At 39.9% G+C, this 18,979-nt stretch overlaps 3 protein-coding genes across 3 annotated transcripts in view; all 3 read left to right on the top strand.

Moving 5' to 3' along the window:
* LOC306660351 (ATPase PAAT-like) overlaps positions 1-14,554 on the top strand; it is a 30,191-nt gene extending 15,637 nt beyond the window's left edge. Inside the window, exons 5-6 of the mRNA XM_079138493.1 lie at positions 7,090-7,541; positions 14,066-14,554. Of these exons, the coding sequence (XP_078994619.1) occupies positions 7,090-7,541; positions 14,066-14,300 (687 nt within the window). The 3' untranslated portion in view covers positions 14,301-14,554. The remainder of the gene's footprint in view (positions 1-7,089; positions 7,542-14,065) is intronic.
* On the top strand, positions 10,907-11,969 carry LOC306660349 (diphthamide biosynthesis protein 3-like). The gene has a single exon (XM_079138492.1). It carries the CDS (start codon positions 10,958-10,960, stop codon positions 11,210-11,212), a length of 255 nt encoding a protein of 84 aa, XP_078994618.1. The 5' UTR covers positions 10,907-10,957; the 3' UTR covers positions 11,213-11,969.
* A 2,055-nt stretch (positions 14,555-16,609) lies between the features above and the next one.
* FAM24A (family with sequence similarity 24 member A) lies at positions 16,610-18,777 on the top strand (the record flags this gene model as incomplete). The annotated part of the gene is given in 4 exon segments (XM_079138427.1): positions 16,610-16,613; positions 17,042-17,120; positions 17,122-17,241; positions 18,102-18,777. Coding segments are annotated over 4 exon segments (366 nt in total). The 3' UTR covers positions 18,265-18,777.
* Between the last annotated feature and the right edge of the window lie 202 nt (positions 18,778-18,979).

The following is an 18,979-nucleotide window of genomic DNA, read 5'->3' on the forward strand; positions in this document are numbered from 1 at the left end:
AATCTCAAAAATCCAAAAGAGGAATGATCTCACTGATAAGCAGATGATGACACTTAATGGGGGGTGGGAGTGGGACAAGAATGGAGGAAGGAGGGACTGTATAGAATGAAAAGAGTAGTGGGAGGGGTGGGGGGGAAGGAAAAAATAACAGAATGAATCAAACATCATTATTCTATGTAAACGTATGAATATGCAAATGGTATGCTGTTACTCCATGTACAAACTGAAACAACATGTATCCCATTTGTTTACAATAAAAAAAATAAAAAAATTTTTTTAAAAATTAAAAAAAAAAAACCCTATAGTGATAGAAAGCAGATCAGAATTGACTTGGAACAAGGGAAGAATTAATAAAGAACATGAGGAAAATTTTCTTTCTTTTCTTTTTTCTTTTTGGTACTGGGGAGTGAACTCAGGGGCACTCAATCACTGAGCCACATTCCCAGCCCTATTTTGTAGCTTACTTACAGACAGGGTCTGAGTTGCTTAGTGCCTCACTTTTGTTGAGGCCGACTTTGAACTTGAGACACTCCTGCCTCAGTCTCCCAAGACACTGGGATTACAGGCATGCACCACCATGCCTGGCTTATTTTTATTTTTGATTGTGGTGGTGGTTATGTAGCTATATGTATGTGTGAAAACTCACAGAACTGGACCCATTCTATTTTTTTAAATTTTTGTAAGAAAGGTGTTTCTATTTTATATATGTATATATACACATATATATTATATAATTTTCTTTTTTAGTTGGCAATGGAGCTTTTATTTTATTTATATGTGGTGCTGAGTATTGAACCCAGGGCCTCACATGTGCCAGGCAAGCGTTCTACCACTGAGCCACTGAATCACAACTCCAGCCCCTGGACCCATTTTAAAATGGGTAAAATTTATTGTTTATAAATAACTCCTCGATAATCCTGAGTTTAAAAATTACCATACACACCAGAACAAATAAAACTACGTAGACTGAACATAAAATGTCATCAAAGATGTAGACAATCCAGTTTATACATTGCAGATGGGAATGTAAAATGATACAACCACTTCAGAAAGTTTGTCAATAAAACCAAGTATACACCTATCCTATGACCCAGCCCTTCTATTCCTACATATTTACCCAAGATAAAGTAAAATATATGCACACAAAGACTGACAAATCTTTATAGTGACTATTCAAAAATCCTAAACTAGAAACAAACAAAAACATCCATCAACAGGTGAAGAAATAAATAAATGAGTAATATCTATGTAATGGAAGACTGCTCTACAGTAAAAAGGAATTACTAATACATGTGACAACATGGCTGAATCTCAAAATCATTACACTAAGTGGAAAAAAAAGTAAGATATGAAAAGCTATACAAGGTATGATTCTATTTCTATATAATTCCAAAAATGCACTCCAATATGTAGGGTAGAATGCAGATCAGTGCTTAAGGAAGGCATGGAGGGGAGGATGGATTATAAGGGTATTAGAATACGTTTCAGGGTTATGGAAATGTTCTACATCTGTATCTTGATTGCAGACATGGTTGAAACTCATAAACCTTCAGTGCTCTAACACTAAGTTACACCCCTAGTTCTTTTTCACTTTGAGACAGGGTCTCACTAAGTTGCTGAGGCTGGCCTCAAACTTTCGACCCTCCTGCTTCAGCTTCCTTATATTCTCTGGGGTTACAATCAAGCACATGGCTAAACTCTACATTTTAAATAGACACTTGTACATAACTTCAAAATATAGCAATAAAAAAATCCAGTAAATAAAAACTCATTGATAAATGACTGCAAATAATTTATCAAGTTTCTGCCTGTCAAAAACTTGAAAAGTAAAATCAAAGCCAGTAGAAAATATCTACAATTTATTTATCACAAAGTGCTTATCTCCCTAACATTTAAAGAATTTACCAAAAATGGTCAAAGAAAATATATCAAAAGTATAATAGAAAAAATGATGGGGCTGGGCATTTAGCTCAGTTGGTAAAGTGCCTGCCTCACAAGTGCAAGGCCCTGGGTTCAATCGCCAGCACTGAAAAAAAAAAAAAAAAAAAAAAAAGAGTAAAAGACATGAACAGATGTTGCCTTTAAAAATGGCCTTTAAATATACAGAGATGTTCAACATCATAAGAGAAATCTCAAAAAAAAAAAAAAAAAAACACACACACACACAGAAATGTAGCATTACCACTGACATCACAAAAAGCAAGTGGACGCCATACACTTCCTCCCAGAACAATGCGACACCATTGATGACCACTTTGGGAGGAAAAACCAAAAATATTCTGAATCTCATCCTCTGAATCCAACCACCAATTTATAGGAACACGGAAGACAGTCAAAGAGCAAGAGAAACTACACACAGGGATTCAAATGACAGAATTCATACTACCGGGAATTTCTTAGGACAACTAGTTTCTTCAAAATTAAATTAAAAAGCAGTAGGGGAAAAAGGAACTGATGAGGAACCCACAAACTAAAAAAAGACTTTAAAAGACAACTAGACTCGGGCTGGGGAGATAGCTCAGTTGGTAGAGTACTTGCCTTGCAAGCACAAGGCCCTGGGTTCAATCCCCAGCACTGCCAAAAAAATATATTAAAAAGATAGTGCACCATGATCAAGTGGGTTTTATCCCAGGGATGCAAGGTTGGTTCAACATCCGGAAATCAATAAATGTAATTCACCATATCAATAGACTAAAAGTTAAGAATCACATGATTATTTCAATAGATGCAGAAAAAGCATTCGATAAAATACAGCATCCCTTAAAGCTCAAAACACTAGAAAAAATTGGGGTAGTGGGAACTTTCCTTAACATTGTGAAGGCCATCTACGCTAAGCCCATGGGCAATATCATTCTAAATGGTGAAAAACTGAAAGCATTCCCCCTAAAAACTGGAACAAGGCAGGGATGCCCTCTTTCACCACTTCTATTCAACATCGTTCTTGAGACTCTAGCCAAAGCAATTAGACAAACCAAAGAAATTAAAGGGATACGAATTGGAAAAGAAGAACTCAAACTATCCCTGTTCGCTGATGACATGATTATATATTTAGAGGAACCTGGAAATTCCACCAGAAAACTCTTAGAACTCATAAGTGAATTCGGTAAAGTAGCAGGTTACAAGATCAATGCTCATAAATCCAATGCATTTTTATACATAAGTGATGAATCTTCAGAAAGAGAAATTAGGAAAACTACCCCATTCACAATAGCATCGAAAAAAATAAAATATTTGGGAATCAATCTCACAAAAGAGGTGAAAGACCTCTACAATGAGAACTACAGAACACTAAAGAAAGAAATTAAAGAAAACCTTAGAAGATGGAAAGATCTCCCATGTTCATGGATAGGAAGAATTAATATTGTCAAAATGGCCATACTACCAAAAGTCCTATACAGATTCAATGCAATTCCAATTAAAATCCCAATGATGTACCTTACAGAAATAGAGCAAGCAATTATGAAATTCATCTGGAAGAATAAGAAACCCAGAATAGCTAAAGCAATCCTCAGTAGAAAGAGCGAAGCAGGGGGTATCGCAATACCAGATCTTCAACTCTATTACAAAGCAATAGTAATAAAAACGGCATGGTATTGGTACCAAAATAGACAGGTAGATCAATGGTACAGAATAGAGGACATGGACACAAACCCAAATAAATACAATTTTCTCATACTAGACAAAGGTGCCAAAAATATGCAATGGAGAAAAGATAGCCTCTTCAACAAATGGTGCTGGGAAAACTGGAAATCCATATGCAGCAGAATGAAACTAAATCCCTATCTCTCACCCTGCACAAAACTCAACTCAAAATGGATCAAGGACCTTGGAATCAGACCAGAGACCCTGCATCTTATTGAAGAAAAAGTAGGTCAAAACCTTCAACTTGTTGGCTTAGGATCAGACTTCCTTAACAGGACTCCCATAGCCCAAGAAATAAAAGCAAGAATCAACAACTGGGATAGATTCAAACTAAAAAGCTTTCTCTCAGCAAAGGAAACTATCAGTAATGTGAAGAGAGAGCCTACAGAGTGGGAGAAAATCTTTGCCACTCATACTTCAGATAGAGCACTAATTTCCAGAATATATAAAGAACTCAAAAAACTCTACACCAAGAATACAAATAACCCAATCAACAAATGGGCTAAGGAAATGAACAGACATTTCATAGAAGAAGATGTACAAGCAATCAACAGATATATGAAAAAATGTTCAACATCTCTAGTAATAAGAGAAATGCAAATCAAAACTACACTAAGATTCCATCTCACCCCAATTAGAATGGCGATTATCAAGAACACAAGCAACAATAGGTGTTGGCGAGGATGTGGGGAAAAAGGTACACTCATACATTGCTGGTGGGATTGCAAGTTAGTGCAGCCACTCTGGAAAGCAGTGTGGAGATTCCTCAGAAAGCTTGGAATGGAACCACCATTTGACCCAGCTATCCCACTCCTTGGCCTATACCCAAAGGACTTAAAATCAGCACACTACAGAGATACAGCCACATCAATATTCATAGCTGCTCAATTCACCATAGCCAGATTGTGGAACCAACCTAGATGCCCTTCAGTTGATGAATGGATAAAGAAACTGTGGCATATATATACAATGGAATATTACTCTGCCATGAAGAATAATAAAATTATGGCATTTGCAGGCAAATGAATGAAATTGGAGAATATCATGCTAAGTGAGATAAGCCAATCTCAAAAAACTAAAGGACGAATGATCTCGCTGATAAGCGGATGAGGACATATAATGGGGGGTAAGAGGGGTTAGCGTTAGGGTTAGGGTTAGGTTTAGGGTTAGGGACAAGGAGGGTGGTAAGAATGGAGGAAGGAAGGACTGTATAGAGGGAAAAGAGGGGTGGGAGGGGTGGAAGGGGTGGGGGGAGGGAAAAAATAACCGAATGAATCAAACAACATTGCCCTATGTAAATTTATGATTTTTAATAAAAAAAATGGAAAGAACAAAAAAAGAATAGGGTAAGTGGCCTGTTTGAGAATCTTTTGGAATGTGTAAAATACCCTGATTTATGACCTGAAGAGTCAATATTTTAAACAGAAGCCTTATAAATGATCTATTTTAAGAATAGATGTTTGAGTGGAAGGATTCAGTACAGAGAGAGATTGAAAATGTAAAAACAAGAAATTAATCTGTGGGCAAGATTTTGGAAACAGGCTTAATAAGTATTTTTGGTTTAATTCCAATAATTTTCTTGGCCGTGAATTTCAGTTAATTCAGAAGTGTATTAAGTAAATTGTAGGAAGGCTTTCCTAGCCCTGTCCTGTTCCCCAGAGTAACCTTGGAAAACAGCTTGGCATGTGTCCTGGAGTATATTGTGCACACAGAAACACATACAAGTCCCTCCACTCAACTTAGTGTGCTGTAACCTGCTTGCCCCTATACACATACTAAAAGATTAAATATAGGACCTTCAGGGAACACTCTGGGGAAGACAGAAGGTTAAGTCTTTCAGTACTAACAGAAGACTTCTTCCTGGTGAGAAAGTCTTACGGAGTGATTCTTACAGGTTGTGCCTGCTTCTCCAGTACTGCTTGTTAACAGTGCAGGTGCCTATGGGATGTGCCCCTGGAAAGCATCATGAAATTTTGGTATTTGAGTATAAATGGACTTATTGCATGACCAAAACAGCTTCCGTGTAAGTGATGTAACCACATACCTTTTTGGGCAAGGCCTGTGCTGGGGGAAAGCACAGGCCTGGGGACAAGTCTCAGCCTCTCCCTTTTCACCCATGCCTTGGGATTACTTGTTTCCCTAAATGTTTTATCAAAGTTGGATCCTCTTACTCATGAGAGTCTGAAATGGCAATCCTGTTATTTAATAAATATAAGGACCTTTCTGATTTCTTTGTTATTGTAGTTGACATTTCTGGCTTTTGATTCATATTTAGACTAGCAGTTTGGAATTACTGACTAGAAAAATCTACATCAAAAGTACATAGTAGGCTGGGCATGGTGGCACACACCTGTAATCCCAATTACAGTGACTCAGGACACTGAGGCAGAAGGATCCCAGGTTCAAAGCCAGCCTCAAAAACTTAGCGAGGCTCTAAGCAACTCAGTGAGACCCTGGCTCTAAATAAAATGCAAAAAAAAAAAAAAAAAAAAAAAAGGCTGGGGATGTGGCTCAGTGGTTAATTGCCCTTGAGTTCAATCCCTGGTACCAAAAAAAAGGTATATATAGCATATCGTCATTCAATATTATCTGAAAGGAGTGTCTGACTTTCTCAAAGAAAACGTGTTGAGTTATTCATGATTTACAGCTTGCTTTTTTTCACCTCTGAAATAAAAATAGCTTTTTCCCCTAATTTTTTCAAGGTGATATATGTTTCAATTTTCTGTAATTAAAAAAGTTGCAGTAAATTCTTTAAGAAATCTTACGTTTATTCAGAATTAAGCACTTAAATTTTCAGAAATCTAGTTATGTGTGTTTGAGCACATATAAAATCATGTATATGTACATACATGTATATATAGCTCTTTATATACTCATATATGGACACATTCCTGTCTAAATGCCTTTATGCTTTTTTGTGCTACTCTAATCATTTTCCACTAACATGTTACCACATCCTAAGCCATAAGTATTTGTTTTAATATTTTCTTCAGAAAAGAACTTTAACTCTTGTCTGTGGAGTTAGGTTGCTTGGATTTATGTGCTGGTTCTGCCACTTACCAGCTGGTTACCTTGGCCAGGGACCTCTTGACTGTCTCTCTTCACCTCAATATTGAATAGTAATGACCTGCTTCCTGAGGATGTTTTGAGGATAAATGAAGGAATGCACAGTGCCCGACTCCCAGTCAGGGCTGCAGAAGTTAACTGTCGGGCCAGGGTTGCAGCTCAGTTGGTGGAGCACTTGCCTAGCACATGTGAGGCACTGGTTCGATCCCCAGCACCAAATAAAAAACACCTAAATACATAAAATAAAGGTATTGTGTCCATCTGCAACTAAAATATATTTAAAAAATAAACAAAGGTATCGTGTCCATCTACAACTAAAAATATTTTTAAAAAGTCAGCTGTCGTTTTTAATCTTGACATCTACCTGCTTCCTTGGCTTAGAACCGCGTTCCCCTGGGAGAGCAGCTTCAGTCCGTTTTGGGAACTGCCGGGTACAAGCACATGGCTGCGCTCCAGCCGTCGTCCACCTCGGGAGCCCTGGACAAGTCATCCTCCACGCCTTTCCCGTTCAGAACTGGATTGACCTCTGCAAACGGGACTGAAAACGTGCAGACTTTCACCGATGAAAGCACAAGGCCACCGGGGGCGGGAAGGACCCCCAACCGTGACGCGTGTAAGACTGCGCCGCAGAACCGGTCCCTTCTTGAAAATGCTCTTAAGAATGCAGTATCTTCTTTCTCACCGAAGAAAGCAAGTGACAGCTCACTGCCCAGCTCTGAGTTGCTGCCCTTTCTCCAGAATTTATGCAGTCGAGTCAACCATCTCCGAGGGGGACATGATGCCAAGTGGCAGGAAAACGTCTCCAAGCCCCGGGAAGGCATTGTCGGTGTTGCGTGAGTATTTTATCTAAGACCAGTGTGGCTTGGAGCCGGCGGGTGAGAGAATCAGATGAAGGGAAACGGGTTTGTCTCAATGAAATCTGTTTCCAGAGAAAATCTTAGCAGTTTTTACATTTCTCCGTGAACCCCTTGTGGGCAGTATGTGTTCTGCAGAGCGGAATGGGTGGCTTTGACAGAAGTGCCTGTGACTGAAGGTGCTGCACAGTTCCCGGGCCTCGAGGGGAAGGGTGTGCAGCAGCACTGTGAGCTGGGGCGGGAAGTTAGCTGCATGAGTGGAGAGGCGCTGAGGGAACCAAGAAAGGCCCATTCTTTTGCCCAGAGGAGCCATCATTGCAGATTGTCTTTGAGTCATGTTGAACCTAGGCTGATCTTTCAGTCATCAAAACATATATTAAGTTCCTAATTATTTATATTGTATAGGCCCTTATCCCCTGGTCCCCTATTTCTTAACTTTTTGGCAGCCCTAACTTGATTGAGTAGCTAAGTATTATGTTTTCTATACTTCTTATATAGACTATGCTGAAATATCCCACAAACCTGCAGTTTGGGACTGCACTTCGAGTCCTGGATTAACAATTTTGCCTTACTGTTTAAATTTGTTACTCAGTATTTTTCATATATAAAATGAGGTGGTTGTATTGGTTGAATGGGCAGCAGGTGGTGGTCAGGGGTTGCTAGAGGTTGAACCCAGGGTTGTGCACATGCTAAGTGCATGCTATACTGCTGAGCTATCCCCCATCCCCAGAACATTTTTCAAGGTTTCCAATAGTATTAAGCTTTTAAGAGTTTAATAATTTGTTGAACTAACCTTGGTGGTGAACACCTATAATCCCACAACTCAGAGGGCTGGGGCAGGAGGAGCATAAGTTTGAGGCCACCTTGGGCATTTTAGCAGGACTCTGTCTCAAAAAGTAAAAGAAATTGGGGGTATAACTTGGAAAAATTTTTGTTTAAATAAAGGTATTTCTTATTCACTAGGGATATATAGAAAACATTAATTTTCCATTGTTGATAGTCCACATCAATGGTAAATACTTGTTATGTGAGATGGCAAAAAAATAATAATAAAATAATAAAATAAACAGTGATTTAAAAACTGCTTGTGATGCTTCTGGATACAGCCAAAATGGAATATCCCCATTCCTCTCAGATTTTCCTTTTACAAATAAAAATCCCTGGATATAACATAACAGACAAACATACCAAAACTGAAGGGTAGAAGGAAGAAGTCAGTGTCTGACACAATGTGAGGGTTTTTGGCCTCATATCTCAGATGGGGCACCAGAGATCTCTAACCTGTAACAGCCAATTGGAACAGAAACCAAAAGTTCCAAGAAAACCCTATTTCTTCTAGCTAAAGGACCAAGGAAAGGAAATTTGAACAAAACAAAACCTATGAACAATATTCCAGTCAAACCCTAGTGGAAGTACTGACTTCCCTCTGTTGCCCATTCCCCCTACCCCGACCCCACTCACTGCTGTGGAAAGAGAAGGTAATACTCTGGGTCCTGTACTGGGCTGGAGTCAGCAAGCACATGGCAAGGTCTTTGCCCTAACTCCAGCAGCTTTCCCTTGCGCTCCTAGAGTGGTGTGAAGAGCTGAGTAGAAGACATGTGTCAATGATGACAGACACGTTTCAGAGAAACAGGTCATTCGGCATTTCATTATGGAACACCATAGAGTGTACTTACACAAACCTGAATAGTGTCGCTCAGTCATGTGACATGGCCCCTTGATGAAATTGAGTCACAGTAACACGAAGTGTGTGAGGCTTCTGCCAGCATAATGTGGCATGCTATTTTACATAAACTCTTTTATATTTAAGAAGGAATATGTAAAAATCACAAGACGTATAGTATTGTAAATATACAAAGCAATAGTGTTGTTGCTTATTATCAAGTATTGCATGACTATGTGCTTTACCTTCATATGACTGACAGTACACAGGTTTGTTTACACCAGGAACACATGAGTAATGCACTGCAGCTTCGTTATGGCTATAGTGTTACTGGCAAGAGGAGCTGCTCAGCTCCATTGTAATCTTAAGGGACCACCATCATGTATGTAGCCTCTTGTTGACCAGAATGGCATTACATGTCTCACGGCTGCACTTGAAGGTGGACCTACCCTTGAAGAATGGATAAAGCAAGTTCCTAAGGAATGCTGACAAGAACATGCTTAGAATCTCAAGAAGGAAGAAAAACCAACGGGATGGGTAAGGACAGGTAAATATAATAGGCTGTCCTCATGAGTGTCATTTAATGGTGGAGGCAGAATCATAGCACCATCTAATATGGTGCTTCATGTATGTAGACACACCTAAGACAATTATGTGTGTGTATGTGTGTGTGTACATACCTATCTTTTCAGAGGGGTACTGGAGATTTAACCTAGGGATGCTTTACCACTGAGCCACATTCCCAGCCCTTTATATTTTTTATTTTGAGACAAGTTGCTTAGGGCCTTGCTATATTACTGAGGCTGGCCTCCAACTTGCGAGTCTCCTGTCTCAGCCTCCTGAGTGCTGGGATTACAGGCATGCACCATCATGCCCAGCAAGACAGTTATATTTTGGTAGTCTCTTTAATGGTCTAAGTTCACCAATATAGAATAGATTTAGAAAGTAGGTAAGAAAACTCAATTATATTCAGTCCATGTCAAATACAATGACATAGGTTAAAAATGAAAAGATATGCCATGCCAACATTAATCCAAAAAATGCAGGAATGGTATAGTAATATCAGATGAAATACCTTCAGAGCAAAGAAAGTCCCTTGAATTAGGAATTGTACAATTATAACACTCCTAATGTGTACATATCAAACATCAGAATTTCAAACTACTTGAAGTAAAAACAGATCTGGAGAAAGACATATTTGTTGAGGACTTCAATGCCCGACTCTCACCTGTTGATAAAGCTACTAGACATAATTACAGGAACTTAATAGAAGAAATGAACACTATCAACAAACAAGATTTTGTTGACAGTTGATATTTATAGAAACTCAGGAACAATTACACATTCTTTTCAAGCACCCTTGCAACTTTCACTGGGATAAGCCATATCCTTGGTCATAAAGCAAAAACCCCACAAACTAAAAAATCAAAATCCAAACTCTTGCTATTAAAGGAATAAAAATCATACAACATACTTTGACTATAAGATCAAAGTAGATTTCAATAACCAAAAGACAGCAAGCCAATTCCAAGATCTGGTAATTAAACAGCATACTTCCAAATAACTAATGAGTCAAAGATGAAATAGTAAAGACAATGAAAAATACATAGAACTGAGTAAAAACTGAACACAATTTGTGAGACGCACCTAAAACAGTGCTAAGAGAGAGATTTTCAATAAGAATACCTGATCTCAAAAATTTTTGGAGCTGGGCAGTGTTTTGCCGGCCCCGATGGCCATGGGGGTGTCTCACAACGAGATGGAGATCAAGGACTTCCAATATGATGAGGACTCCGAAACGTATTTCTACCGCTGCCCTTGTGGGGATAACTTTTCCATCACCAAGGAAGATTTGGGGAACGGGGAAGACGTGGCAACCTGTCCTAGCTGCTCTCTCATTACAAAAGTGATTTATGACAAAGATCAATTTATGTGTGGAGAAACAGTCCCAGCCCCTTCAACCAACAAAGAATTAGTAAAATGCTGAAGAAACCTTCAGGAATCCATATCCTAAACAGTTAAGAATGAGCCCAGATGGAATATCAAATGCAGAGTAACTGATTTTTTTCAAGGGGACAGCTGTTTTCGTGGTTTGCATTCTGTTTTCATGTGGATCTTTTCACCAACTGCTGAGTTCATCTTCAAATAGAGAAGTGAGCCCCAGACATGTCATACCCAGATTTCATGTTTAGAACATTGAATTGGAAGCATTCTGAATTATCCACCTGAATTTAAAGGAAGATAATTTTAAATCAGTGCTTTCTTTCCCTTAGTTATCATTTTTATACCTTAAGCCTAATTCTATATCTGATAACAGCATCATCTACCTCAGTCATTAGGATTTCTTAGTTAAAATGAGATTATATTTTTAATTAGTTTCTAAGATGGTTAAAATTAGCCCTTTCTTTGAAATCTGAATCAGCTTTATTATTCTAACTTAAAGAAAATCTGTTGCTTCATCAGTACTGCACTCTGGATTCCCTCACCAAGCCAGTGTCTCCAGTCTTGCCATTATCAGAATGTTCATGTTCTGTTCAGCATGTCATTTGTGTTACACTTCATGCACAGAGTTCCAGTAAAGAGAAAAGATGGGCTACAGTTTCTCCATCACTACAAGTTAGTGAATAAGGAAGAAAAGTCTAAAGTGAAATGGTCAAAGAAGTGGCGATTCCTTATGTTCCTTAAAAATCATGACAAGATAAAAAAAAAAAAAGGAAGCAAAGTAGTTAATGAGAGGAGTTAAACGTGCCAACTTAGTAAATGAATGCTTTAATTATTTTACCAGATCAGAGCAAATATTTTTGTATCTGGATTTTTGTTTATTTTCTGATAAAGCTAATGAAATTGTAGTTCATAGAGGGGTTGATGCCATGTCTCTGTGACTGGTGCCAGTGCTTTTAGCCTATCACAGTATTGTGTCACTACTAAAAAGTAAAGCATCTACAGTGGAGAATGAACTTGAAAATGGGAGGCCTGTTCTGAGTAAATACATCCGTATGGACACATCTAATAAGCCTCTATAGCATGCAACCAAACCAAACATGCACTCTTAGAGAAATGTTGCCATGGAGAAGAGAAATATATGAAGATAGACTACTGGTCTTCCTTTGCTAGAGTGCTGAGAGTAGCAAGAAATTAGAATCATGAGAAAATTGGGAAATTTCATTATAAACACAACTTTGCTGCATACATGAAAAGGCACTGATAACTGGCAAGTTGTTTTGGGTGGTTCCGGTAATTAGAAAAGCATACTAGAGTATCAGTGTTCTACACTGATTGATAAATGAACTACACACTCCTTGGAAGTTTAAATTAAAACAAGTGGACTTTTTTTTTTTTTTTTTTTTTTAATCTTGCAGCAGCATGGCTATATGCAGGCATTAGGTTGAGACGTAATAAATCAAAATTGTATGCTAGACGTAATTGGTACATTATATGGTGTATTTGTGATCCAATGAGAAATCTCATTGGCTCTTTGGAACACTGTCAGCCCAGAAATAATCCACACTGTTTGAAAAGCAAAGTGACTGCTCAGATGAACACAGCAGGGTACAGGTTGATTCTGGTGGCAGCAACCTGCAAAGAGAAATGAACCGTCCCATGCTCATCATAGGTGGTGCTAACATATAAACTTTCTCTGCTGCCGATGAACAGACAACCTTGATGTAGGTCTACTGTGAGCATAGAACAGGAAGAAAAGTTGCCCAAGTTCAAACATCCCAGGAGAAAAGAAATATAAACAGCTTTGACGGTCAGTGATTGTTGATATACTGCAGAAATAGAATGATTTTGTTTTAAAGCAACTGTGTTAAGTTTGAGAAAGAACATACCAGGAATTAATCCTATAGTGAGCAGAAAGTAAAACCAAGGTTTTTCAGGTGTGACTGGCGTTCTGAGTGATGCTGATTTAACCCAGTCTCTGGTTAGCTTTGGAGTCTGAGGCCAGTCAGGACAGTGGATCCTTTACCTGTATAGGTATAGGAGATGGGGTCAGAAGGTTTTCAACTGTCAGTTCTCATTTCAGGTGTGGGAGCTTACTGGAACAGAATGGGTAATTAAAACCTTGATAAACTCGAAACTGTGAATAATGAATTACAGGAAATGGGAACTCCAGTTTTCATCAGTGACTTGATGTTACCACACTTCTGAGTTTGAAAATTAAATTGGCTGTTTAAAGGATTCTGCGTATACTTTATATATCCAGAAGCATTTTTCTTAGATAGCACCAAACATTTTTATAACTGTACATATTAATTTGTTACCAGGATAAATTGTATTGGCATGCTAAATAAAATCTGATAATTTCAAAATAAAATTTTGGAGCTGAAATTTTCTCATGTATTTGGAGCTTAAAATCAAGGCTATTCTCAAAGGCTTGTGGAATTGTTTTGTGTTTTGTACAGGGGATTGAACCCAGGGTACTTAACCACTGTGCCACACCCCCAGTGCTTTTTAAAAATGTTTTATTTAGAGTAAGGGTCTCATCAAGTTACTTAGCGCCGTGTAAGATGCTGAGGCTGGCTTTGAACTTGCAATTCTGCCTCAGTGTTCCAATCCACTGGAATTACAGATGTGTGCCACCATGCCTGTCAAAGCCTTGTTTTTTAAGGGTGTGTCTTCACTTCTATGTTCCTACTTCAGGTGAATACTTAGTAAGAAGTAAGGAGTAAGTGTTGGGCATTCAGGGCTGCTGTGGTCACCTGTTGCCTATGTGTTTTGGTCACAGTGCAACTGTGGACACAAGTTTCAGCCATGTTCATTGACTGCTGGTTGCACAGCTTTCTTGTTTTTGTTGTAATAGTTGGGAAAATTGATAGACTTCTTAAAACTTTATTTTTAGAATGGAAGAACAACCTATTTGCTCCTACTTGGAGAAGATTCTCTCTAAAAATATGGAACTGATGGAAAAGAAACTTGTGGACTACATTGATCAGCGAATACATCAACTCCAGGAGCACATAGATGACAAGGTGGCCTTGTTGATGGACTTCCTGCAAAATCCCAACTCCCCGCCCACTGGGCTGCCTCTGAGACATTGTGACTCTGGAGAAAGACTTTTCAATGGAGAAAGATAAGCTCTCAGCGTATAGTGGCCTGCAGATATTTATTACCTATTTATTACAAAACTCAAACCTAAAAACATTTATAAAAGCCAAGTATTTGATGTCCTGTGAAGGCTCATCGGCTGACATAAAGTGACCTCAGTGTTTTTACTGCCCTTGTTACTGTGAATCCAGTACTGTACACTAAGAGTTAACACCGAAGTCAGAAGTTATTCTTGCTTATAATGTTTTCCATGTGCTGAAATTTATGTATACTTGTATTGCTTAAGGGTTTTAAATATTTAAGGATTTTTTTTTGTGGTGCTGGGGATTGAACCCAGGGCCTTGTGCTTGATAGGCAAGCACGCTACCAGCTGAGCTATATCCCCAGCCCATATTTAAGGATTTCTAATGTAGTTCATTAATTTTGTATTGTATGTGTTTGAAGTACTATTTTAATTTATACAAAGACCTTATTTAATAGTTGAGAGGTATGAAAAAATGCTTACTTGGCTTTTTTCCCCCCCTAATCGTTCTTGGAAAACCGAGTGTTTTGACTTGAAACAATTTCAGATCGCCAACTTATATTTTATATTGTTTACTTCAGATTTCAAAAATGGATGTAATGTTTGGGATATGTAAGATCAGTTCTCATTGTGGCCATTAATTTTATGCTTTGTCTCATCGTAGCAGCAGATAGGAAAGTGAAAAGTCAAAACTGGCCCATTCCTTGTAAGGGTTGTTACTTTGGATTTAGTGTTCGATGTAAACGGGAGAAGTGGTCTTATTTTACCTCAGTGACCCAGAACACATGACGAAGTCTCCTTTTCAGGCCGATACAGGTTCTTTTTCCCAGCCCTTCCTGGCTCTTGTCCAGTGTGAACTGCTGAGGGTCTGTCTACATTGAAGCATTTCAGCATATGAGTCCAGGAGACTGCAGTTCTGTCTGGTAGACTTCGTTTTCAGATACGAGCTGAGCACAGTGTTAGATGCCTGTAATCCCAGTGACTCGGGAGGCTGAGGCAGGAGGATTCAAGTTTAAAGCCAGCCTCAGCAACTTAATGAGGCCCTAAGCAATTTACGAAGATCCTGTCTCAAAATAAAAAATAAATGAAAAAAAAAAAGGGTTGGGGATGTGGTTTAGTGGTAAAGTACCCCTAAAACAAAAAACAAAAGCAAAAAACAAAGCAAAACAGAAACAAATGTGTATATGTTGAAGAATGATGTATTTGTGTCTAAAAATAAATGGATCTTCTGGACGCTACTTGTTTAGAATAAATAGAAGAATTTAATGTTTGTTTAGGATGTTCATTTTTATAAAAAAGGATGCTTTCACTCAATATTTTGGTGAATTTACTTCTTTAATATGAGAACTTACCTAATGTTTGTTCACGGATGAGCAGAGTTCCGTAGGCTTTCTAGGAATTACAGTTGTCCTTGGCAGGGGGAGCAGGAGAAAACAAGTCCATGCCAGGGTCTCTCAGTTCCTGTTACCACGCCTGCTGCAATGTGATGAACCCATCATACCAGCCTGTCAACCAGTATCCTCTTTAACTTTCATTTTGTAATGTGAAAATCTAACAATGTCAACAAATACGTGCTTGAATCCTGGTAAAAGGCTCCATGTTATTTCACTGAATAACTGCAACATACACTCTACCAGTCTTCAGTTGAAATCTTAAACCTGCTTTTGATTAGTAGTCAAAAAGCTGAAAATATTGAATTGATTCAAAATAGTATTTATATTTCATAGGAGCTAATGCCTATCGACATGTGGAACAGAATTCAGAACTCTGAGACAGGGAGCTGGGGTCCCACAGGTTGATGTCACACTGCTTGTGGCATGAACGTTGGAGTCGGCACATTCTGCTACCACTGGACAACACTGCTTGCAGACATCCACTCTTCAACCATAGACCTTAATTCCTCCTGCCAGGATGACTAGATTCCTCTTCCTCACATGACAGGTATGAGAAATTCCTGATAAAATAACTTCCTCTCTAAAGTTTTTTTTTTTTTTTTTTAAATAGCATCCTTAATACATCTCTGGATGGTTTAACTATCTACCTATCTACCTATGGTTTAACTAGCCTGTTTGCCAGTCAGATTGTATATTCTCCTTTGACTCACCATTCCCCAATTTTAGAGTGAGATGAAGCAAACTGCTTATTCCAGATAAATTAGATTTCCTGGCAGGAGGAACAGTCATGGTCTATTAGATGAGGGATAAGATACCCCTGAAGAAGCTGATCCAGGGTCACTCCCCATCTCAGCCTGGGGTGGTGGTTGACTGGAAACTTCCAGAATCTCCTTAACCATGACTTGATATGACCCAGTTGGCAATGGGTGAATTAAAAAGGTTTTTCCCTCAAATATTTACTACTTAAAAAATAGGTTTGCATATTATCAGTATTGTCAGACAATATTTCTTTGAAGGAAAGTGATTCCCTTAGACCCATAAAACATTTTTAAAGCTAAGGTGCAGCAAGAGGTCATTCGACCAAATGTGATGCAGTTCAGAGGCCCAGGCACAAAGCCATTAGCTCCAGCGCAGGCCTGATGGTTAATTAAGGGCCACCACTGCTGGTGAGAGGCAAAGAGTCTGCCCCTGGCTGGCTGTCCTTCCACTCCTTCTCTGGATTTTGCATCTCAGCTCCTCCTCCTACAGAAGTACACCTCTTACCCAGCCCTGGGCCTGCGTCGGCCTCTCTGGGAAGTCTCTCATGGTTTACACCTGGAGGATCTGAGTTTGGGGTCCGTTCCTCCTCCCTGAGGGAAGCGTGTGGAGGTAGCTGACGGCGTGTGGGGGGGAAGCCACCCTCACTGCTTGCCTGCACTTCTCTGTCCAGGTGTGAAAGATGTTCGATCTCAAGACGAAGATTATCATCGGCATTGGGAGTGGCTTACTGTTTGCTGCCATTGTGCTGATATGTGTGGTCCTCAGTCTTTTCTTCAAAGTTTCCAGTGTACTGAAGTGAGTCATGACGGTAGAGTGAGCGCCCCTCAGGTGGGGCACCTGGGCTGTCACTTGACTGCTCCTTGTCTGCTGCGTGGCCACTCCCTGCGTGAGGCAGGTTGGAGGAGGCAAAGGCACAGGACCTGGGGGTTATTTCCTTCTGGCTTGGGCTGTGACTCCTAAGTAGAATGTTCTCTGCCCAGAGGCTGTTTGTCAGCGCGGCTCTGTGGTCACTGGATCTCGCTGGGTTTCCCTTCAGGTGTTTAACAGCCCCTTGCTGAGCCTCCCATGGTCCTGGGCGCTATAGACTGAACAGCCCGAGGGGGACGCTGTGGGAATGAGCTCTGCCTCCCACGGACTCAAGGACTGGCCGCACCGACCTCCTTTTGCCCGAGTCAGGACTCAGAATGTTCCTCCATTCCGTTGCTGGTGGCCCTGGGGACAGTGTGGTGGGCCTGTAGGACAGGTCCTTTAGAAGGCAGCTGACGAGGGAGTGCAGGTCAAGTGGGAGGTGTTTAATGTTTGGGGAGAGGGCCTCAAGTGTGGAGGAGACTGGTTGTCACAGCACTGGTGTCCCCCGTTCTGGAGTTAGGTGGTGAATCCAGAGGCCAGGTCACAGCCAGCTGTGGCATCTTCCCCATCACGCCTGCAGCGAGCAGCTGGGGGTCCCTGCTTGCCAGTCACACTCCTGATTTTACACGTATAGCCGTTGTAGGAAAGCATGAAGAACTTGGCACAGGGCCAGGGAGTGTTCACCCAGGGCTGGTGCCACGTGTGACTGGCTCCAACCCTCAACCTCCTAGACAGCCCTGATAATCGTAAGAAATGCACTGTGAAGAAAAATTCTAAGCCCATGCTTTGGTATGTTTTTTCTTAAGAGCGGCAAAGGAATGCTATCCAAGCAAGTTCCAGAGCAAGGTCATCCCATCTAAAGTCGGCAGCGAGTCTTGTCCTGCCCTCCCGTGCTGTGATGAGTATAGCCTGTACACAGATTATGATTCCCTGCCACCTTGCTTTTGTGGCACAAATGAGGGACTCTGACATGGGAATGGTGGACACACATTCATGAACAATATTTCTTTCTTAGTAAAATGCCTTATTTTTCAAGTTCTATAGTGTTTATATCTTTATGTACTAATGAGATTTATGTACTTTTACATAAAGGTACAATAATGAAAATAATCCTGTCTGCCTCAGTTGTTGTTGTTGCTAGTTTTAAATGTCCTTTTCTTAAAGTTTTGTGTTACCACTTTAGTACTATAGAGGCAACTAGTGTAATTTTATATTGCAATGTAAGTAGAGAGTGTAGAAAATAGAGGCCACGTGAATGGTGTAACAAGAAGGGACAGCATATTGCTAGGTGCCTGGCATGAAAAACAAAAGCATTTCAAAACTGAGTTTTGACTAAGTCTTCCTAGCAGCATAGGCAGAAAGAAACCTGATGCCTCTGAATGAGCCACGTTTTCCCTGGTGCCAAGTTAGATTTAATTTGTAGAACCCTCTTTTTGAAATTCTGAAAAAATGAATGTCTGGTTCCATTTGAGTTTTACAAAGGCTCAGACCCATTCTCAAACCGTGGCTCGTGCTAACCGCTGAGGGCACACTGTCCACCCAGATATCTGTTTCTTCCAGCACTGGAAACACTCTCTTGCCTCTGGGTCATAGGCTTTTCATGGTCACACATTCTCCTGTGGGCAACACTGGACCCTTCTCGTGGCTACTGCCAGGGCCAAGGTGAAGTCTCATTTATGTAAGA

The sequence above is a fragment of the Sciurus vulgaris genome (genome assembly GCF_902686455.1).
Source record: "Sciurus vulgaris genome assembly, chromosome: 4".
In the NCBI taxonomy this organism is placed as follows: domain Eukaryota; kingdom Metazoa; phylum Chordata; class Mammalia; order Rodentia; family Sciuridae; genus Sciurus; species Sciurus vulgaris.